At 38.7% G+C, this 23507-nt stretch overlaps 1 protein-coding gene across 1 annotated transcript in view; it reads right to left on the bottom strand.

Annotated features, from left to right (window-relative positions):
- pcxb (pyruvate carboxylase b) overlaps window positions 1-23507 on the bottom strand; it is a 378906-nt gene that overhangs the window by 45009 nt on the left and 310390 nt on the right. Inside the window, exons 15-19 of the mRNA XM_032584098.1 lie at window positions 23268-23489; window positions 10907-11063; window positions 7666-7906; window positions 987-1154; window positions 440-521 (exon numbers count right to left, since the gene is read on the bottom strand). Coding sequence (XP_032439989.1) covers window positions 440-521; window positions 987-1154; window positions 7666-7906; window positions 10907-11063; window positions 23268-23489 — 870 coding nt within the window. The remainder of the gene's footprint in view (window positions 1-439; window positions 522-986; window positions 1155-7665; window positions 7907-10906; window positions 11064-23267; window positions 23490-23507) is intronic.

Here is a 23507-nt window from a genome sequence, read left to right as displayed (position 1 = left end):
AATACATTTAATCAAGTGCCATCATTAAATTCTTCATTGATTATGTTTCAAAAGCAACTCTAAACAGCTGAGTTTTTAGTCTAGATTTAAAAGAACTCAGTGTTTCAGCAGTTTTGCAGTTTTCTGGAAGTTTGTTCCAGATTTGTGCTGCTTCTCCCTGTTTGGTTCTGGTTTTTGTTTTTCAGAGCAGACCAGAAGCAGAAGACCTGAGAGGTCTGGAAGGTTGATACAACAGCAGCAGATGTTTCATGTATTGTGGTGCGAAGCCGATCAGTGATTTATAAACTAACAGCAGTATTTTAAAGTCAATTCTCTGAGCTACAGGAAGCCAATGTAGGGACTTTAGAACTGGGGAGATGAGCTCTAACTTCCTGGCTTTAGTCAGAACGCCAGCAGCAGCTTTCTCACCAAAGGTTTAAATTTCTCAGCGTTTACTCACCGGTGTCGTATTTAGTCCCTTTGGTGCAGGCGACGATGGCCCCCATGCTCGGCTGAGACGTCATCCCAGCCATGGAGTCAACCTACAGGCCAAACAGTTCATATTGTCTTTTTAAAGAAGTTCATTAGACCACATTCATTTTTTGTTGCAATAATGAACTAGTCAATAAATTAACCTGCTCATAAGGGAGTATCTTCAGAATATATTATTTAGAGTGTGATTGTTGCGTAACTCCCAGCTTTCTAAAAAAGAAGAACCTAAAAATGGTATTTTAGGGTAAAGCTTTGTTGAGGTTTGTAATGTTGATGAGAGGAAACAGAAACTGAATGCGACCTAGAAGTTCAAACAGCAGGCCATTACTTAAATGCAGCTGCCCAGGCTGAACTTATTGAACAAAGTGAGGGAAATAATCTCGGCTGCAGCAGTTGTTTCGTCTCGCTTTGTGACATTTCACCAATGAAAACTGAACCAGCTAACAGAAAAAACAACCTATTCTTTACGTCTTAAAGCTAAAACATTCAGTCAGAACTAGCTGGTCAATACTCACCGCCACGTCGACTACATCAGCTCCTGCTTCTGCACAGGCCAACATGGCCGCCACCCCGGCTCCAGCTGTGTCGTGTGTGTGCACATGAATGGGAACATCTGGGAAGCGATCCCTCAAAGCGCCGATCAGAAGCTTGCTGGCCTCCGGCTTCAGCAGGCCGGCCATATCCTGCAGAGAGAAACAGGACGACATGTTGGCATCAATATGAAACAGTCGAGGTTATTATAGTTACGGCCTAAGATTCAAATCTCTGCCTGGAAATTTTTGCTCATTTCAGTTGTAGGAAGTTCTTTAAATGTCCCTGTGAGTAAATATGTTTGGCCATTTCTCTATTACCACTGGAGCTTTTGATATCTTGCAGCTATTTTGAAATTTACCGTCTATTAAAAGAGTTTCATCAGATTAAACTGAAGTAAAACGTGCTCCCTGCAATGGCGGGAGTGAAATTACCGTAATAACCAATGTTGGCTGGAAAGAGCAACGTCTCCCCTTTTATAAACCGCTGGAATTTTTCAGATAGCGAAAAGCATCGCAGAGTTATGACAACATTGGCTTGTAAAAATGTGTCGTCGGTGATACCGTTCGGCTGATAACAGTTAACTAAAACTAATAAGATAATGAACCCTTAAATTGAGAAAACATTTTCATTAAGTGAAATAAAAACCGGGAATTTATGAGGAAAAAACTACAAATAACTGGAACCATGTCATGTCTTTATAAAGCTAACTAAAATCTACTGAAGTTATAGATATAATATCTGTATATTTTGTGTTTATGAAACTATTGGCCTTTCGAACAGATGTGAAATTGATTTTATTTTTTCCCCCACACAAGCAGTTTACGTCAGCAGTCGGCAAATTACGTCACTCCATACTCTACGTCCGTAAAATGGCAACAGCGTCAATTGGTTGTTCAACAATAATTCAATACATTGTTGAAAATGGCAACTTTTATTGAGTATTCATTTTCCAATTGTTGTACACACAATTACAATACAATACTTGGACATTTTTTAATTCTGCACCTAAAAAACAAAGTATAAAAAATCTAAAACAGCTACTATAGCTAATAAAATAAAATTAAAACAAAATAATTTTAAAGTATTGGAAGTAGGGAAACGGTGTGTAATTTACCCTCTAAACCGGCTGCAGGGAGACTGTTTTAATGTAAAAGCTGGTGTGCATTAAGCCACACGTACATTGTTACTTTTCTATCAGGTTACCTGTAATACGAGTTATTTATCGTCGAATAATACATATAAAAAATGTACAGTGAAACAGAGCTGTGTTGCTTCCATTCAGAGGCGTGTCGTCCCTGTCATGGAGGAGATTAACCAGCTGCAGGGACGGAAGCAGACTCTGTCACGTCTCTAATTACAGAAGCAGCAGAGAAAGAGTGCAACTCCTCGGTCAGCCATTTTTCTTCGCCAGCGATTCACCCAGTTTCCAGGTCAATCAGCTGCTGTCCTTTCAGAGGTGCTACTCCCCACTTCTTTCATTTCTGCTCCCAGTTTTAAATCGGATCTTTAGCACAACATCCCGATTTACGTTTTTATAGCAGACTCACCTTTTTGTTTTCTAGACGAAACATGCTAGTGCATCCAATTGGATTGTTACATAACCTGCATTCACACAGCATGTCTTGGTCCTCAATTCCAACATTTCTGTTCATACTACTAATTAAATACGACTCAGAATCAGTAGTAGTACGATTGTGATGTCACAATCTAAATCCATACTTTACCAGTTGTTTTCTAGTTATTTAATGAACTGTAACATTTAACATCCTGCCCGAGGCGTTCAGAATCTGAGGTCTAGCACTTTGGCTTTCTGTAATTTTTGGCAAGAATCGCAAACTCCGACCTTCACTGACACAAATTCTTTCATAATTATTATTTTTAGCCATTTTTTATGTCCAGATTTAGCACATCTGGATTCTTCTGGTGCTGAATTATGATGCATGTTTCGGGTCAGTGCTGTAAAAATCAGACAAAGCAGATACATATCTGATTTAGCATCACACATCGAAGTGAAATGGTCGGAATTGGGCCGTTCAGACCCAAAATGGAAAAGTCATATATGAGTCGTTTGAAACCAAAGTTAAATGTCTTGTTTATGCATCCAGTAACTTCTAATTTCCAAAGTACAAAGTGATTAACTTTTCTTACCCTAGTTTGAAACATAATATGATGGTTCTATAGTATTTTTGTAAACTCATATAAATTGGTAGTATATACTAACTAATTTCAATACAGTTCTACAGCCAAGTTGCACCAAAAATAGATGTTTTTTCATTAGTTAGAGGTTTAATTTCTCAGATAATGACAATGTTACATAAGATAATAATACATAAGATAAATAAAAAGAGAGATGTGTTATGGTCTACCTAATCTTCTAGACTGCTGTTGTCAGTCAACAGGATAATGTGAAAGAATACCAGGTAATCGCTGTGCTCTTTTTCTTTATGGAAAGTATAGTGGAAGGAAAAAGTGTGGCAAAAATGGTGCACCAGTACAAGTGATGACTTTGAAAGGATTGATTATGAATGGTAGCTGAAGTCTGTGATTCGACAGCCACCAAACTGAAGTATCCAGGGGCAACGACTGTTACATTTCTTGGGTTAATCCACTTCTGAACCAGACAAAATGTCAGAACCATCTTGCTTCTGCTGAGGATAAAAAGGACTGAACTTGATTTGTGGTCAAAAGTCCTCTTTTCAAGTCACAATAGTCGACTATCTGGAAATTTTGGAGCTTTATAGAGATGCTGATTTCATTTTCCAGCAGGACATTGCGACTAAAGATACGAATATTACTGAAATTACTAAAATAAATTACACTTTGTGATCATACTGAAATCTATTGACTTGGACCTGACACATAAGGTCATTAAATAAATGTAAGGTAAGGTAATTTATTTATATAGCACATTTTCAGCAACAAGGCATTTCGAAGTGCTTTGCATGAATTAGAGGAAATACAAACAAAACAAAGACAGAAGAAAAACAAAGGAAACAATTATAACCTAATAGGAGTTTCTCTAAAGAATAAGTACTCCACAACATATAAATTAATAGGAGTTTCTCTAAAGAATAAGTACTCCACAACATATAAATTAATAGGAGTTTCTCTAAAGAATAAGTACTCCACAACATATAAATTAATAGGAGTTTCTCTAGATAAAGTACTAGGAATTAGGAAACTCCAAAAATTAGCAGAAGCAGCTTATTGTACTTTATTAACAAACCCAAACTGTCCAAGTTTCTGCAGGAGCAGCTTGTTTTGAACTGCTCCAATCTGAGGCAATTTTAACACAGCGCAACACACTTGTTAGGGAAAAGTCAAGACTGTCCTGTTTCTCATGAGTTTATAATAGCTTTGCTGTCACAAGGGAAATTAATTTCTGTCAACTTTAACATTACCGGTGCAGTGAGGCTGATATTTTCACCTGCTTGCGTTCCTCACGTTTTCACCGACAGCGTTTGTGACGCATGTGAAAACGGTGTGTGATGTATGAGGATGAACCTCGACTCGTCACAGAGAAGCTGTTCTAATGTTACCAATTAGTGACATTTTCCATATGTTTAACCTCCATTTATGAACTTAGAGCTACTAGTTAAACCAGCTTTTTCATGCATTTCCCACAGCTGCATGCCATGATTCCCACACTGCTGCGGCGTGGGAATTACTCATTTCTGCTTTAAAATAATCGCTCATGCTTGAGTAAGAAATTAATTATTTGTTGGAACTATTTGTTTATTATTTTCGATAACAGGCTCAAATATGAGAGCTTTTTCACCTGGAAAGAGCTGGGAAGCTTCAGGCATGTTAAGAAGTCAAACTTTAACAATTTATTACTGCAAAGTCTGAATTTTAACTCAATCACGACAATTTAAGATCGATGTTCTCTCAACAACCAAGTTTGGGAAAATCTCCAGCAGAATTAATGACTAAACTGTTTCCAGCTCCTTTAGCTTTCCAGATCATGACGCCTCCAACGCCGTGCTTCACAGCAGGCATGATATCCAAACACTCAGAACCAAACATGGAGAAGCAGAATTCAGTTTTTAATTCTCCTCTAATCTGGAACAAACTTCCAGAAAACTGCAAAACTGCTGGAACACTGAGTTCCTTTAAATCGTGACTAAAAACCAATCTGTTTGGAGTTGATTAATAAAAACTTATTTTAGTTTTTTTTCAACTTTTCATCGTTTTCTTCCATTTTGCCACTCCACACTCTTGCTCATTTTATGTTTTCATCATACAAAGCACCTTGAACTGCCTTGTTGCTAATATCCATCTTCATCTTTTATGCGAGCCAAACTTTACCAGTTGTTTTTTTAATTGTCAAGTCATGACCTTTAACCTCTAACATCCTGACCCAGGCCTGTAGAAACTCAGATGAAGCGCTTTGGTTGCTCTGACAATTCGGAGGCGTCCGCTAACTGGGAAACCTGCCAGCCATCTTAAACATTTCTCCCTTGAATAGCCTTTATTATTTTATAATAACGGGATCCAAAACGGTCGGAAATTTTCTCAGAACCCCCCATCCTAGACTGAAGCTCCTCCATCTTGGCATCGTGTTACTGCAGCGCAGTATTAGGGCCAGGCTAGCAGTTTTTTTTAATTAAAATAATGTTAGACTATTATGTGAATAAAATCATAATATAAGCCAAATAAAATTAAATTATGAGACATTTTTGTTTGAGCTGAATCTTTAAAGTGATGTTCAAAATAGCAGGCAGGAAAAAATTAGATTCACATAAGAAAATACAAAAATATATGAAAAAATGATTACAAGAACAAAAAGCTTAGTGTTAAGCTTAGACTTAATATAAGCAGCTGTGGAAGTCTATGTGGTTTGCATAACTGTTTCAAATTTCTGCAGCTGATAATATTGATTGACTGATTTTATTTTAATGGCACCGTGCATATTAATGAATGTACAATGTTGTCGTAAATATACCAGATTTAACTCATTTCCATCCATTGTTTTATAAAACCAAACAAGATATAAACATTCATACAATTTCTGACATAAAAATAAGAAATGCAATTAATATTTTGATACTCATTAAAATATTAACTCTTTCCTTGTTTGTAAAACCAATACCAATGCTTTAATGCTTTATTGTGTAGTTCTCATTAAATTACTATTTTACCCTCATATATTACTAATTTGTTCTTGTAACTAAAATAAATAAATAAATAAATGTAAAACAAAAAATCATAATCATGTTAATATTTTATGCCTGGATTTTTATCACTATTCTTGTAATTTAATTTTTTTAAAATGAATTCATAGTTTTGCGTAATAGTCCATTGGATGTTACACATCTGTATGTTTAAAGCAACAAACTGCTGAAAATCCTGCTTTTTTAGTTAGTCGTTCTTACCGATTATTAGTTAATAAAATATATTGAATTCGCAGCTATGTACTCTCCTAGATCCTAGTCAAAGTAACAAAGATATACTTTACTTTTCTCATGATAGCAACTTCCTCAACATATTTCTTTGCCTTTTTATGACAATCCCAATTAATATAACAGCAACTGCTTCTTTTTAGTAGTTCTGGTGCTTCTATTTAAAGAAAAACTTGTTTATTTATAAACTGAAGAAAGAAGCAAATTAATCACCAAGTGAGAATTCATTCCTGCTCTCAGCAGCCACTGAGGCCCTGTTTACACGACAGTTTCTGGCGAAAACAAAAAAGTTTGGTTGTGTTTGTAGTTTACATTTACATGAAGCCACCGAATGTTTTCTCTGACAACGGCACAGATTGAATCCAGAGTGCAATGGTTCTTAAACGTGCCGTTGTCCGTTGTCTTGTAAACAGAATAAATTGATCTTTTCTGTCAGGGAATCCCTAGCTCATGCATAATATGACGCAAAACATAGCTGCTTCCTACAAACCACAGAAGAAGAAGAAACTACCGACAATGCTGGTGTTACTACAATTCGTGTTTCCACATCAGATACGGTTCCCTCAGCGTCTTTTCACCGCTCCGCACCGCCCAGGTGGAAAAACACACGTGATCTTGTTCAGCGCTCATAACAAGCACTCGCTTGTTCAGCGCTCTTATCTAGAGAACTACGGAGACGTGAAAGTTCAAACAACGTGTTTCGGCGAAGTTATCCCACTTTTTTCCAACCGCACCCTAATCAGACGCACATAGTGCGAGTTTTTCCCCCAGTATCTAGGGAACGGTACCTGATGGGGAAACGCGAATCGACGTGCTTTCAAGTAGAACTTTAAAAAAATAAATAAATACCGCGCACTTAGCTTCAAAGAATCTAGCACCAACTAGTGGCTTGGCGAGGGCATTACACCTTTTCGATGTGTACGGTTACTGTGTAAACAAAGGTTGTAATTAGAATGTCTTCATGTAAATGTGTCAACAGAAATGGAACAAAAATTAAATTTTTGTTGTATCATTGTCATGTAAACAGGGCCTTAGTGTAAATCGAAACCAGATTTTTGTTGCTAGGAAAGCTTGGACTCCTCAGATGACGCGTCCTGCTACCTCATTCTTTATGTCTGCTTGTTTTTCTGTGGGCTGACTGACTCACTGGGAAGGTTCTGCTTCTGTGGACTGGGTTTATTTTAGAAAACCTTAGTGGGCTGTTAAACGGCTAGCAGAGCGACACCTGGACGCCGGCGTTCCGCCTTCATTTCCTCACCTTGATGGAGAGGATGTGAGTCCCGGCTTTGACCAGCTCGTCAGCCAGCTTCATGTAGTAGTCCAGGGAATATTTCTGCCTCATCGGGTCGGAGACGTCGCCCGTGTAGGAGATGGCGGCCTCCACCACGCCGCCGGCTGCCCCGGCTGCCTCCATACCCAGCAGCATGTTGGGCAGGTAGTTAAGAGAGTCGAAGACGCGGAAGATGTCCATGCCGTTCTCCTTGGCGACCTCGCAGAACCTGGAAGAGCAATGCATTCACACTAAACACGTGTCTAATGAGCTGTCGACATGCAAAACTGAACCCCTGATACTAATCCCTTCCCATATATTTGCTCATAAACACCGCCGCACCTGAGTAAATAAACTATTCTCACTATTTTCATGAGCGGAGAGCTTAACCAGCCTGCAGGAGCAGGCAATAACTGGAGACAAATGTACAGCGGAGTCATTATCCCAGCTGCTTCTGGTAAATCCCTCATTACTGCCTTTGCCCCAGTATCTTAATCAGGTTTTTCAAAACCGCGATGAGCGCCGACTGCAGACGTGTTACTCTGAATGCAATATTTACCCACACACTGGGAGCTTTTGTTTCGGCCAATAAACGGGAGTGTGGCCGCCTGTTTGTTTATTTGTGCCACGAGACGATTACCAGTCCAATATGTGTGCGAGTCCAGTGTTAACACAATGTGCTCTGTTGGGGGTTTATTTGGGAACAAATCGAAACCACTGCTCTGACTAACGCCTCATATTTAGGTCATTTAAAAAAGAAGAAGAAGAAGAAGGTTGAGCTTCACAGGGAATTGACCCTCCAGGCGGCTTGGAAACAACTTCCTGAATACAGTACAGGAAGTCACATTACAACCAAAAAACTCAAGGTATTTCATTTGGATTTTGTGCGATAATCCAAAATGGGTATTTGTGATGTTTTCTTTTTTTAAAGTATTTTTTAAAACTAACAATCTGAAAAGTTTAGCCTACATTTTTCTTTAACCCCCCGAGAAAAAGTCCAGAAAAGTCACTTAATTAGTAAACAGACTCCATCTGTTAATTAGGTTTAGAGTTATTTAAGCTCCAAACCTAAAAACATGGAGGTGCTTTGTGTTTTATTGTTCACATTCCTGCCAGTCCACAAACAAATCCAACGGATTAAAAACAGATACACGCTGTGTTATTCAATTATACTTAATCTGTCACATAAAATCCCAACGAAACACCTTGAAGTCAGAACAAAAGTGGCTTTAGCACTTCTGCTGCGCCTTAAATGCAGCAGTCCTGTGTGTAAAACACACTTTAAATTGAATCAAATAAAATCAGCCGTTGATTTGATTTAGCTAATGAAGATTGTGCGGGTTACTTGGTGGCGAGCCGTTTCGGGCGAGGCGGTGGCAGAGTGTAGCTGAGGATGGAGAGGGGAGTCAAGCGAACGGATCAAAGCCATTAATCACAATGATGTGCAAATTTTCAACAGCACTCCCCCTTTGGGACACGGAGCGAAGGGAGGGGGAGACAAAGAAAACGGGATGCGTAATGTGGCGAGATGAATGAAAGCTGCAAAAAAAAAAAAAACAACAGAGGAAGGCATCAGGGGAAATAAATAACGACTATAAGGTTAGCGGGACGGGAACGGCGGAAAATAAGGAGGCAGGAGGAGGTCTGTGTGATCCAGCAGGAAGGCTGGAGGAGGGGACAGCGGCATTACTCATAAAGTAGCCACTACTAATTTACATCAAGCCATGGGATTCACATGCTTGAAGATGGAGGTGTGTGAGTGAGGCAGCTTGTGAATCCACTTGGAAAAGAGGTGGAGGAGCGAGCGAGCGAGTGAGCGTGTCAGCCCGGGAGTATTTATGTCCTAAAATGCATCGCTGGCATGCAGCTGCATGAGTGATGTGCAAGTCAGTGAGCGTGGTAAGAGGAAACAGGAACACATCAAACAAACTGACCTGATTAAACACGTTGTAACCTATAGAGATATATTTAGAACAACAAAAGCTTTCATGTCAAATTTATAGTTAAAGATGCCGCCCTGAGAGAGACCAACAACTGTAAACTTCAAAAAGTCGAGCTCAAACCGAACGCCCACACGCAGAGGAGACGTTAGAGGCACTGCAGACAGCGAGGGAAATGGATCTTCTGTTATATTTGTCGATTCAGACTCATGAATAACTGTCAATGTCTCTTCAGTTTAAGAAGCAGGCAATAACTTCACTCATATGACCTTTATGGTAAGGACAAGACCTTCGATTCTTTATAGCATTTAATAAATAAGAAATCTCAGTTCAGCTCTACTAAAATGTGAAGGAATAATATTTGTTGAGGAGCTTTTGTAACTGTAAAAAGATAACTGCATGAGAAAAGCAAAAGAATAATGTATGTAGCTGCTTGTTACATAGAAAAAACCCAGCAGGAGGACATTTCAATACAATCAGACAATAATACAGAACTCAGCAGCTGGCTTTAAGAAACTCATATTCAAGTTGATGTTTTGTAAAAAATTCAATCATCGTTTCAGGCAAAAGAAATGCTGAAATAGGAAACTGATGGAGCTGCTCAGCTGTTTAATGCAGAGAGCTATATGCAGCAGACAAAACAGAAATAAAACTGTGTGCAAGCTGGTCTGGTCACAAGTTCACATACATTCATTATAGCTTGGCTTTGATTGATCTGAGCCAACAAAACTTTAAAGTTTGACTTGCACTAGATTTTCTCTAATCCACAAAAGTTATAACAGTTCAAATTTTCACAGGTACATCTAAAAACAAATTAAGATTGTAACAAAAAAAAAAGAACAAGAAAGTAAAACTCATATGTTTATATAGAGGGGGTTAAGAATATACCTCCGTGTAATTTTTATAAAAATGTTTGGCACTTTATTTGAAGTGTTCATAAGACTGACATGACATAAACATGACGTAACACCTGTCATGAAAATGAAAAAGTCTTTATGAATATTTACAATTGTTGTCATGAAGTGTTAATTGGTAAATAATGACATTTGAGAGACACTATGTCGTGACACCAAACTGTCACAACATAGTGACAGTTTCAACAAAAATTTAAAATATATTTTTTATAGATGTTACATACTGCAACTTTAAAGGGTTAAAGTAGCTTTTAAAAAATCAAAAATTTTTACTGGTCAATTAATATCAACATTAACTGGACAAGGCAAATGTAAACGTAATAAAATTTAGGTAACCAGCTTGCTGGGATGTAAGCGAGTGCAGGAGCGACTCACTTATAGACGGCGTTGTCGGGGTAGTTGGTGTAGCCCACAGCGTTGGCCCCCCTCAGCAGCATCTGGAACGGGACGTTTGGGATCAAAGCTCTCAGCTCCTGGAGCCTCTTCCACGGACATTCGGACAAAAATCGCATGGCCACGTCAAAGGTTGCTCCTGCACACACACACCCACACACGCGCAAGCAGAGAGGAAAACAGGGTTTAGGCTTTCATCTCCATCCTCATCTGTCATCCTGACTTTGATGTCGATTACACAATCAAAGAGAGATACTTCAAACTTATCTCAGGCGCCGCAAACAACACCCACATAGCAGAAATACACAACGATAATGGATGATTGTATAAAATATGATTATGGTTCTTTTCAAAGGAATTTTTAAAATCCAAGAAATGTTGCAGTGAATGAGACGAGGAGAGAAAAAAAACAAAAACCAAGCAATCTCTCATTTTCCTTTCTGTGGGAGCAGATAAGGAATTCCTATACCCGTTTATCATATCAGCCGGAAATATTGAAGCCTCCAGCGGTATTCTGCTGATCCAACACTGTCATCATTAAATTTCATTTTCTGGGCACTCATGCGTAAGAACAGAGAGAAAATACTGAGCACAACTGCTGCTCTTATGAGCACTGCAGAAATAAAGCCCCCTCATACAATTTACACCCCCTCCTAATTTAAATTTCAGCCTACGTCAGCGTCTCCAAAAGCCCTGGATTGGAGCGGAAATCACTGAGCAGTCTGGATGTTAGACATATTGGTATTACCGTTTCGCTGCACGCGAGATATCCCAACATGAGGCAAAGTGGGGAATTCATGCGAGGCGGCAGACTCTACCCTTATGATTTGATAAAGTGAATGAAGACTGACAGCCGGTCCCACAGGCAGGAAACACGAAGCACAGCCTGATTCCTTTTGGACAGGCAGGAAGCCGCCACTCCGCTGTGAACGTGGGCCACAATAAACCAGATGGAAACAAGTGCAATATGCCCATAACAGCTAAGGAAGCAGAGAGGCATTCAACAAGAAAAACAACCTATTTTGGGAGGCTTCGTATGCCAGATGAAGAGTTCCAGGAATAAAACAAGACAAGGGCTTGTAACTTCCATTATTAGGCAAAGACGAGGTACATTTTGTTGACACAAATACAAAACCTGAAAGCAATGTCATAATTTACAACGATATGTTCTATATCCCTCTTTATATCTGAAGAGGGTGTGAAGGCAAGGCGACGCAGTATGGAATCTGGATTGAGCAAATCTTATGCTACGTTCACACCAAACGCGTTTTGAGCCTTTGGTTTTCATTCAAAGTCTATGTGGAGTCGCGTCAAGGCGCGTTTCGCCCGTGTAGCGCTGCACGATTTGAAGCGTTCTGAGCTTTTGTCAAGCTCATTCGACATGTCCAACCCTTAAGTTGGAAAATCTGAACTTTTGCCGCTCAACAAGGAGAAGTCCAAAAGAGAAATCCTGCAAACGCTAAAATCTGATGCCACTCCATCTTTGTTTACATCTTTAGAGGTTTTCGTGTCGTTTCCTTCAGTGCTTCTTGTTGCAGTGCCACCACAGGTGAGGAGGGGAACAGGTTCCTCAATGTGTTTGGTTTGTTTGACACAGTGTGAAAGCGAACTGCACCTGCTGAAAATGTAAAAAATGTTTTAACTTTGGTCCCCAATTAAACCAAATCTTCTGGACTGTCAGATGGGAAAACACCCAGAGATTCAGAGAACTGGGAGTTGATACTTAGTACAAAAAGGAGTAATAATGCAGGTCAGAACAGGAGCATAAATGACTGTGTCAGAGAATATTTCTCCTGAATCCTGGTCATCTTGTATGTTATCACATTTGAGATCAAGACCGTTCTATCATTACCTATTTTTCTTTTGTGACCATTAATGATCAATGATCCATAAAATCAGCATATAGAATTTCTCTTCCTTTTATGTTGTTCTCTATTTCTCCACTCCTCACTTCAAATATGGCCAGGAATACGATTGTGGGCTACAGTTTTGAGCATACCCAACAAAAATGTGTAGAAATCTTTAAATATGTCTTTTAAAGTAAGCATAGTTTCTTACTAGTAAGAAAAATCAACTGCCAATATGTACGGTACATGCATTCCTGAGCTCTTAAACTTTCTTTAGCCAATTATGGAGAGCAAATAAAGGTTAAAAATGACTCATCCAAAAGTCTATCCACTGAGTTACATAAGAAACATCAAAGTATTTATCTCACTTTTTACTCAAATTGCAATTACACAAGCTAATAAATGTGATACTTTTACAGCTGGGTCAATTTCTATGTCATCTGAGATTTCCTTTTGTTGCTCTGGATTAATCGAGCCGCCTTTTCTCTTCAAACTCAAACTGTTTCTGTATGACAAAGCAAAAACTAAAACAATATGGTTTCCTTTACATTGTCTTAAAAACGTGTGCAGCTCAAACAGAAGGAGCTGCATTGTGTGACCCAGTTCATTTTAATGTATCTTCCACACAGCAGCGAGGAACGCTATATCGGGAAGGGACTTAATCCTCAAAGGGCTTTCACAGGCTTAATCTCTTCAATGATTCATTCTGCCTCTAAGCATCTGCAACATGTGAAGGCAATATTCCCTCTCTAAGACCACAAAAGTGTTAAAAACAAAACATCGTTGCATGGGGACACAGGGTTCAATATTCAAAAATTAATCGGTCCCTCGAGCGATCCATTCTGGACACCAGTGAGGCCAGTAGAGATCAGAGACGTTCAGTTTCTCTGATCACTCTCTGATTACTGGGCTGCGTTTAGGGAAATCGTATCACGACGGCTGCAGGATCCAGTCCTCCTGTGGCCGTTCACTGATTTACGAGGGTCTATTTAGAGGTTCTGCTACAAGCCGTCGCTGTGGGGCAACGCGTTCTGGAGATGAACCTTTCACTGCACTGTAGTCTAATTAGTGTTTAGCAAACTCAATGAGGTGGTAATGTTTCCTGACAACTGCTAAATATTAGATCTTAAGGTTTTAAAAGAGAGAATTCATTTTATCAGGTAAAACGAGGAAGAAACCAAACGCTTAGTTTGTTTTCTTGTTGCTGAACAGAAAATAACCTTCAAAAACAGATAAAAACAAGAAAGGAGGCTTTAAGCCAGCAGGCTGAGGACAGCAAGGCAGATCCTGGAGTCTTTACTTAAAAATTAACTTCCAATTTGAAGCAAAAAGTGTCCCATGAGAAATTAAAATGACTAAGTGCAAAGCTGGGATGAATCTCTTATGAGAACAGAACAAAATGATGATGAGAAATTACATTTTGGTCTTGTGCAAACTGAAAGAGACAGAAAACATGGCTTCTCCTAATGTGAAAATAGATGAAAACATAAATATCCGACTAAGAACTGTCTGTCACTTTTAATGACCTTGCAGGGTTTCAGATTTAGTCAAATCAAACTTATCCATGTAGAAATTATCCAGCAACAATCCAGCTGTTTGACTTTACATCCAAACATTCCAGTTCTACCAAATTGAGCAAAATTTTTTTTACTAAAGGTTGGACTTTTTATATTTAATCAGGAACTTAATTATTTTGAAGGTTGTGTTTTATTCCCACAGGTGATTGCATCGTTTTGGGAATACAGGATGACTGAATGGTGAAGCACTCGCCTTCGTTATCAGGTACATGTCTTTACCTGCATGTCAGCCAATCATTGGCAGCATTTTAAAGCCTTTAGCCAGTGAGTCGGGGTTAAGACGACCTGCTGAAATTCAATCGGAGCATCAAAGTGGGGATGAGAGTGGATTTTAGAGAGTTTGATCATTCAGAAACTGATGACCTACTGGGATCTGCAGGTTTACAGTGTGATAAAAATTCCTTGTTTATGTAAAAACTGTTTTGAGAGAATTAAAAGTAGCTCAATTACCTGCTTGATGCATCCAAAGTATGCAGAAATAACACATGAAGGCACAACTTGGGCTACGTTCACACAGCAGGTCAGTTGGGCTCAAATCCAACTTTTTTCTTTTACCATGTCTGATTTTTTCATGGCTGTCTGAACGGCCCAATTCCAATCTTTTCACTTCCCCCCCCAAAAAACTATTAGTGCCACTTCCATATAAGATACTAAATAGGATAAATATCCAATACTTTTCTGCAGTCTGAATGGTCATGTCATGTTTTATCTGACCTGAGAAATGCAACATAATTCTCCACCAGAAGCAATAAATCCAGACAAAACTAATGTGGACACTTTACGATTTTACCATATATGTCCAATATAAATGATTACATACAAATATAATACAGGGGACTTTCAGGTTGCTACAGGCTTGCCATGGTGTGACAATACAGTATAACATTACAATTCAAATCCTTCAGACTTATTCTTATTTTCTCAGACGTTTTTATTCCACTCTGCTTCAGCTTGAAAGCAGCCGAGTTCATCCCAGTAAAGGTTTCCAGTGGAAAACATTTTGAAAACTGGTTTTGACTCTATAATAGTCTCAGTTCATGAGGCACATTTTCAAACATGAGCCTGTTTTTTTAATGTTTGACAATGTGAACATAATTCAAGAAAATATTAACTCTGTGTTCAAGTAATTACATTTTTCTTTCAAATATTTTTTGAACAGGGAGTAAAGCCTGAAATTAATCGGTTTTTTGCACTTATTGAATTGTTAACTTTTGAATAATGTAGAGCTCCTTTTTAAACAGTAAGTTATCAGAGCATTTACATCTGTAAGAAAAATAAAGCAGGCATTTAAATTATATAAATAATAAAATTAGGTTTGAGAGATTGTTTGAAGATTTATAACTCCACTTTAAATGCTTTTAATGCACAAAATTAAACCAGGAAGAGAAACATTGCTTCTTTAAATACCTAAAATTATGAAACTAAAATAAAATGTTGCAGAAAGATTTAGCATGGATAGCTACTACTATCCATCTTACTTTTATAGTAAAAGTTATAGTAGCTTTTGACTCACATGCAGGAAGGGATCATTCCTCAAGAGACCTCGCCTCATTCCTCTTACATTTGTTGTAGCTCAGGAAAACAAATGAATCTGATGCACAAAAGCTCGTAACATCAGCCCTTTGCAGAACTGTCATGTTAGAGTTGTTTACCATCCTCTAACGCTCGTCTCATATCTGAATTCAGCGATGCTCTTCTGCCGTCATATAAGTGGATGTATATCCTGTTTTTCTGACTTCCTCGTGAAGACGAAAGCCCGTTTACACTTCAAGAGATTTCACTGACAAAAGATTTCAGACCCGACACCCAGCACAGTTCAGACACGAGTTCTGTCATAAAGAGGCCGACACAAAGTGAGGTGTATTTACCGTTCACTCGGATGCAGGAACTCGTTAGATTCATGTGCAGTGTGTGATCCCAGCCTTTACCGGTGCAGTTGCTCTCATTAACGCTGCGCAGTCTGCTAATTATTGGGTGGAATCCTCCAAGGCCTGGGCACAACGAGGTTGTGTTTCCATGGATTTTATTGGTGTTTTAGCACATCCCATTAATACTTGATCTGGTTAAAAAATAAAAAAAACTCGAGGCTGAAGGTTCGTGATACTGTTGGGCTGCTGCAGATGTGTGTAAGAAGGACCAGAAAACCAATGAAGAGCACCAGATCAGGGAGATGGTCCCAATTTTTACAAAAGGAAACTGTTTTACTATCAAAATTTCTCTACCGTTTGTGGGAAAGTTTACTTTGAGGGAAGTAGTTTGCAAACTTTTTATCATAAGCATGAACTCAGGAAAACATGTAGTTGTGTTAATATTGCTATTTTCTTGACTTTTTCTTTCCTTTCCATCAACATCTCAATTTTCTGGGAGCTTCAGCATCTTACCCATTAAAAATATACACCTCTTGTGGGCATCAAAGGCAGTTTGAGACCAATAAGCTGCCAAATACATCAGTGGCATGCAGAGTGTTGGTGCATGAAACTTGAAATATAACATTGCAGCCAATGGGAGCTCTAAAAGTAAAATACTTTTTTTTTTCCTTCACATTTTTATTTTTCAAGTCTCATCAAATTAGTTATCTGAAAAGAAATAGACTAAAACATTTGAAATGTTAGTTGGGCAGAAGCCTCATTGGGTCAGACTTACAAAATGAGTATTTTAAAAAACTTCCAGTCCTGTGCAACTGTGATATTGTACTTGCAGCTGCAATTCGATATATATTGCGTAGTTTTTGTGCCAAAGTTTCAAAGAACCACCAGAATGTTGGAAATGACAACACTTGGTTCAGTGACGTGCGATGAGGTTCATAGACTCATCATCATATTTACAAATATAGACCCCCCTGCATGTTATTGTTTACATAAGAAACTTTCGTGCATATGGACATCGCTGGAGGGCAAAAACTATTCTTCTATATGCCATCCATAGCCGCGCTGCCGCCGTAGAATAACTCCGTTAACTCAATCAAACTTGGATATGTAGATATAATTAATTTCGTGCTGTGCTCCACAGCAAAGGGGAAAACCATTAAAGTACAACTCAAAACCTCGTCTTTCTGGCTCTCTGTATCAGCGCAGCTACTGTATGGCTAGCTCGCTGTTTTTTTTTGTTGTTTTTTAAGGTTTTGTTGGCTCTAGTGGCCTTTATTTGAAAGTAGTTCAACAGGAAATGGCGGCAAATGTCACCAGGCCGGGAATTGAACCTGTGACCACCGCCACGAGGACTAAGGCCTCAATACGTGGGTCGTGCTTTGCCCCTACGCCACCACAGCACCCCACTGCTAGCTCGTTGTTACTGTCTCTTACTCTGCAGTTGTGGAGTCACAATGTCTGGGATCATGAGCGCCCCCTGCCATGACGCCAGAGAACTGCCTGCCTCACCTCCAGTCTGTTCTCTGCCTTTCTGATCGCTCCTCAGCACACGAAGCACGTTACACACACAGTTGGTGAAAAATAATAATCCCTACATTTTATACATACGCTAAATTAGGGAAAATCATGCAGTTCATACATTAAATGTTTTTTAGCCATTTTATTGGTGACGTACAGACAGGAGGAACAGGCTCCCATAGAGTGGCAGCCAGTGCAGCTAGCGAGAGGTTGATCAATCCAAGGGGAGGCTCTGCTGCCTCACCGGCTTCGCTTCCGAGCGTTTGAATAGGAAAATGCAAAAATTCTGACATTCTGAAGAAAAAATAATCTGAATTGGTTAAGCTAAATTAAACATAGGTACTTTATAGTACAAACCACAGGATGAAAATAGCAGTATAAATGATCTTATACGCTCTGCCTCACCTGCCTCACCTGGCCGCACGTCACTGAGTTGGTTGTGTTTTATCCCAAAAAATGTGGGATAAAAGCTAAAAAAAAGGCAGATCTTGAAGCGTGTTTGTTTTCAAGATCTGGTTCGATTGTGTTTAACATTAACTCTTAATTTAAGATTTGAGGTTTATAAATTCCGAAAATTGGTAGGCAGTTCCCAAAACCTTTAATTTCTGAGCAGAATGTGATAGCCACCGTTACTAAATGCAGTTCTGAGGGTTTGAATCTCACTAAAACTCTCACACAGAGCCGTGAATGTGATCTCTCTGTCAGAGCCGCTGCTTTTAGGTTTAGAAGTAAATGAGTTGCGGTGGCTCAGTTATCCAATCAGAACGCCTCCTGAAGGTTTCCATATTTATCTGGCATTTCACACAGGGAGAGAAGAAGATGGAGCAGAACCAGAACTGTCTTCTGGTCGGGGAGCAGCTTAGGATCCACTAGGACAGCCAAGCTCAAATACACACAAGCAAAAATTAAAGGCTTACTCAAATTTGATAGTTTCTTTCACTTCAGCTATGTTGGAATTGCACACAAAACCATCAGGCATGATTTTTATGTCTTTGTGAACAGCTACTCTGCTTCTCCAAGCTTCTGCTGTCCAGACAGCGCTGTCTACCATTGGATCAACCTTTACAGATATATGGAACTGGTCCCTGATGTTGAGTTTGGGGGCATTCATACCAACCCTGCTTGGACCTGCTTAGCAACAAACTCTGATGCAGACCAAAAAAAAAACAACCTAGGTCACGATTCTGTTAAAGTGAACTCTGGTGCTGTTTGAATGCATATTTGAATGCCAAATGGACTCCAAAAGCAGGAAGTGGACTATAGCACAGGGCATTCTGGGTAAATACAATTAAAACAAACATTTGAGTCAAGAACTAGCGGGGAAAATGGCTTGTAGTCTTTTACCACCAACAAAAGAGAAATCCTACAATCACTGAAATCTGACGCCATTCAATTTTTGTTTTTATTTGGTGAAGAAGGAAGTTGCACTCATGTCTTCTTCAGAGGATTTTGTGTCGTTTCCTTCAGTGGTACTTGATGCAGCGCCCCCACAGGCGAGGAGGGGAACAGGTTGCTCAGTGCGTTTGGTTTGTTTAACTCACTGCAGTGTGAATATGAACTGCACCAGATAAACATTTAACAAATGTTGCCATTTTGGTCCCCAATCAAACCAAATCTACCAGACTATGAGGTGTGGAAACAACCTTTTACACGTTATATGCCTTAAAATGATAAATTGACGTTATATGTCGCTGAGAAGACGATGTTCTGGGTTCCCTCTCCTCTAAGTGGTTCTACTGCTGCCGAATCTCTGATAAGCAGAAGACAATGAAGAGACTGCTTCAGGAGTAATTCACAACATTTTTAGTACGACGGGATAAAAAGAGCTTCACCACTCTAAGTGAAAGGTGTCAAGGCAATATCCATCTGTTATTGAAATTCAGTTTTTCTGCAGCAGTAAAAGCCTAAAGTGAGACCGGTGGAGAAAATTTTATCCAAATATAAAAAAATCGACAAGGTTTACTCATCTCTTGTTTGAATTGCAACGAAGGCTGAGATAAAAACATTGGTGGGGGGGAAACCTGCTAAATGTCTGTTATCAGTGAAGTAAACCCTCTGATTGGTCAGTGGGAGATTTAGTGCTGTTTTAAAAGTCTCAGCGATCGCTCCATCCTGCTGAGCTTAAAGCCAGAGACAAAGCATTACTGATCCGGGATCCTCCCAGTCAGGTTGCGTTACACCTTGATTCAAAATAATGGGAATCTACATCTTAATGTAAAGATGCAAGATGAGGAAGACTGTAAAAGGTATTCATCTGCCTTAGTCAAAGCAATTCTACCGTTCAGGACTGGTTTACAAAATGTAATGAGGTGCACATCAGTGAGGCTCTCCTGATATAAATTCAGCTATTTTCTACAAGGTAAAACACTGATGTTAATAGTCTCAGCACTCATTCAACCATTTGTGTTATTCTGACTGCTTTTCCATCCTTTTTGAGTGAATCTTATAAGAAAATTGATGAATTTAAGACAAATTTAACTCCAAAAATATGATTAACTATGTATTTAATATCCTAATTACTGTAGTAAGCTGCCTTCTGACATATTCAGGAATGTCAAACTCATTTTCATTTTGGGCCAAATAAAGGGCCAGTTGAGCCAGAATGTATTGATGAAACCTGTTCACAAACTGTTAATATATTAAACAATTCTTAAAGTTAAATAATATTGAACATCTTTTCAGACCCTCCAGGGGTTTTCAGTTATTTTGTGATTTTTTGTGGTTTGTGTTTGTGGTACTACTTTGGAAATATTTGCGCTTATTTATGTTGGTAAATGCGACTTGTTTTATTACTCCCTGTATAGATCATGGACTATAATTAAGACTAACGCAGGTGTTTAGTATAAGTAAGAAAGTTTTTGACAATTTTTGAGAAAAATCTGCAATAAACTCCCAACTGCGCACAAAAAGCAGTGTGTGGATTTTTTGTGAATTCCCACCATAATTCACAAGAAACTGGAGAGACTGATTTATATAATTTGTAAATGGTAAATGAATAAAAACTGCATTGATTTGACTAATAAAATAATATTTAAGCACACTTAGTGCTAGTCTAGAATATAGAGGGCCACATAAAAAGCTATGGCGGGCCAGATTTGGCCCACAGGCCTTGGGTTTGACACATGTGCTCTAAGAGGTGCTTTATGATCTGCTGCCAAAATAAAAATTTGATTTCAAGCATTTTAAGGTAATTTTTTTTCCAACATTGAGTCAAGTACTGAAATAAAAAGCCAAACCAACAAAGGTTGTTGCATAGCTCTGATTTCCATTAAAGCCTTAGAAACAATAAAAGAACAATTCCTCTGAGTTTTTTTTTAGTTTTTTTTTTTAATAATAACTGCAGATTAAATGTTTCAATCTGGAAACTTGTCCCAAGTGTTCGTGGGTTCAAACTGGAGAAAATGCCTGTTTTTCCAAACCTGCTCAAAGCGACCCAAATTCATGTTATAAAGAAAGGAGCTCAAACCTGATGCACACGTTTTCTTTCTGTCCAATTTCAGAGTAATTGCATCTTCTGCTCAGACATGATTGGATTGTTCATGCCTTGTGAAGTTTCATTGACAAGTGAATTTCTGCGATGACTAAAGGCAGGGGAAAGGTATAATCATTTTCTTTGTGGAAACTCACTGGAAAGACTTTTCTGTTTGTTGGGTTGAAAGAATAAAACTAAAGTAGGTTTTAAATGTCAAGATTTTCACAGTTTTGTGTAAAATAACTGAGCTGCACTTAAATTAATGAAGTCTGGAACAGATCCATTGTTTTCCTAATATTCTGAAATGTTTTTCTTACTTCCTCGCTTCAACTTTACTTCACTAGAAAAATAATCTGAACAGACTCAGTAGATTGCAGCTCAGATTAATCGACCAGAGGCCAAAACTGGAATTTTTTTTCTGATGAACCAAAAGGTGATCGCCATTTCACAAACTGAAAATCATATTTTTCTGATCATTAAGTGCATAAAAACCAACAACTTCAATGTTTTTGAGCTGTAAGAATTATAAACATGATGTAACCTGATGCAGTCTGAGGTTAGTAAAGCAATAAAACCTTCAGTTTAGATACTGACTCCAAACTATAACAAAAACAAAGAGCTGTAGTGGACGCCAACGTTCTTCTTCTGCACATGTAGGTCGTTTTGGGATGTAAACCACTCACACAGGACTAAGCATGGTAAATGCAATGAATATAATAATCATAATTAAATAAGAAACAGGTTAATTTAATCATATTTTAATAATAAACAATTGCGATCATTAGTTCTTTTATATATGAGCAACTCACGTTTAGGAATGTGATTTTGATGCAAAATAATTATTTTCTGTTGGATTTAAAGCTTCTTCTACCAAAGACACTGGAGTATATTGTTTCCTTTCATAAACATAAAAAGGAACAATATTTGTATTGCAAGTGGAGTGGTTCTAGCATCGTTTGGTAAAAAAGAGACAAACACTGAACCTCAGTATATTCATATTTTAGACCAATCACAGAACCTTCTTTAAAAACTGATTCCATCCAATTAAACGACTTTATGAGTAGAAATGGGATTTTGTAAGTTTTCCAGTCTGCCTTTAAACGTCGACATGGTGCTGAATCAGCAACGCTTGAAGGTTTTTAATGATGTTAGCGATTGATTCTGGATACTTTTAGGCCTAATGGCATCATTAGATACTGTTGACCAAGCCATTATTTTATCCCACTGGAGGACTAAAGGTGGAGCATTTGGCTGGTTTTGTTCAAACCTGCAGGACAGCAATTCCTCAGAAAACTTTGTTTTTTATTTTATTTTGTTCCATTACTTTATTTATGTAATGTTTTATCTGTTTAGCACTGTATACCACTCTGTTTAAATTGCTTTTTGAAAGGGAAGGATTATGTAAAATTGACTTTTTTTTAGCTTTTATATCATGTTATACTCTCCCTTCATCAAAACTTATTTTTTTCTTTGAGAATGCCTTTAATCTCCATGGCAACCAGTCAGTTTTTCAAAATGTCTGGGTGGACCAAGCTCCACTTTTGAAATGCAGCTCCATTTTCTAAGCTTCTGCCACACAGAAATTTAGTGACTCTCCCACTGCACTCCTTCAGACTAGCCAGCAGTAATTAGCAAACACCTGATTGAACTGTGCATCTGCTGAGCTCATTATGCGAGTAACGCAGGTAGAAACGATGTTAAATGTTAGTACAGGAGCGATGTTGTGATGACTTCCTGAAGGCAGAGTTTCAGAAAGCGCAGGAGTTTTTAAAGAGAAAAACTCCCAATTTTAAGAAGATAAATTACAAAGTCAAACTACTTCTAATTCATATTTCGTACATGCAGCATTTTTATAACAACTGAAGGTAACATAGTTACTTAATTGTGCTATAAAATGATTTTTGTGGCTGGAAAACACAAGATGTGTCTCAAAAACAAAAGGTATTTTGATCCTTACAGTTGCAATAACCTCATGTAACAAAAAGTTTTCACAAAGGAGTTTAAATGTGTTACAGCAGCAAGTTTGACGTCCATGTGTACATGAAGCAGAAGTGAGCTCACCTCCCCAGTTCTCCAGGCTGAACAGGTTGCTAAAGTTGTGGCTGACGAACGGGGAGATCTTCTTGAGGTCGTGAGTGCGAACCCTCGTCGCCAGAAGCGACTGGTGGGCGTCCCTGAATGTGGTGTCCATTAGCAGCAGACCCTGGTGAGCCCGCACCGCCTTGGCGAATCCCTCGGGGCCGTCGCGCAGCAGGACGTCGCGGAAACCCACAGGTGGGTCGCCTGAGAGGGAGACGGAAC

This window comes from Xiphophorus hellerii, chromosome 14 (genome assembly GCF_003331165.1).
Source record: "Xiphophorus hellerii strain 12219 chromosome 14, Xiphophorus_hellerii-4.1, whole genome shotgun sequence".
Classification (NCBI taxonomy): domain Eukaryota; kingdom Metazoa; phylum Chordata; class Actinopteri; order Cyprinodontiformes; family Poeciliidae; genus Xiphophorus; species Xiphophorus hellerii.
Note: the sequence above shows the minus strand (reverse complement) of the source record. Positions and strands in the feature narration are given on the sequence as shown.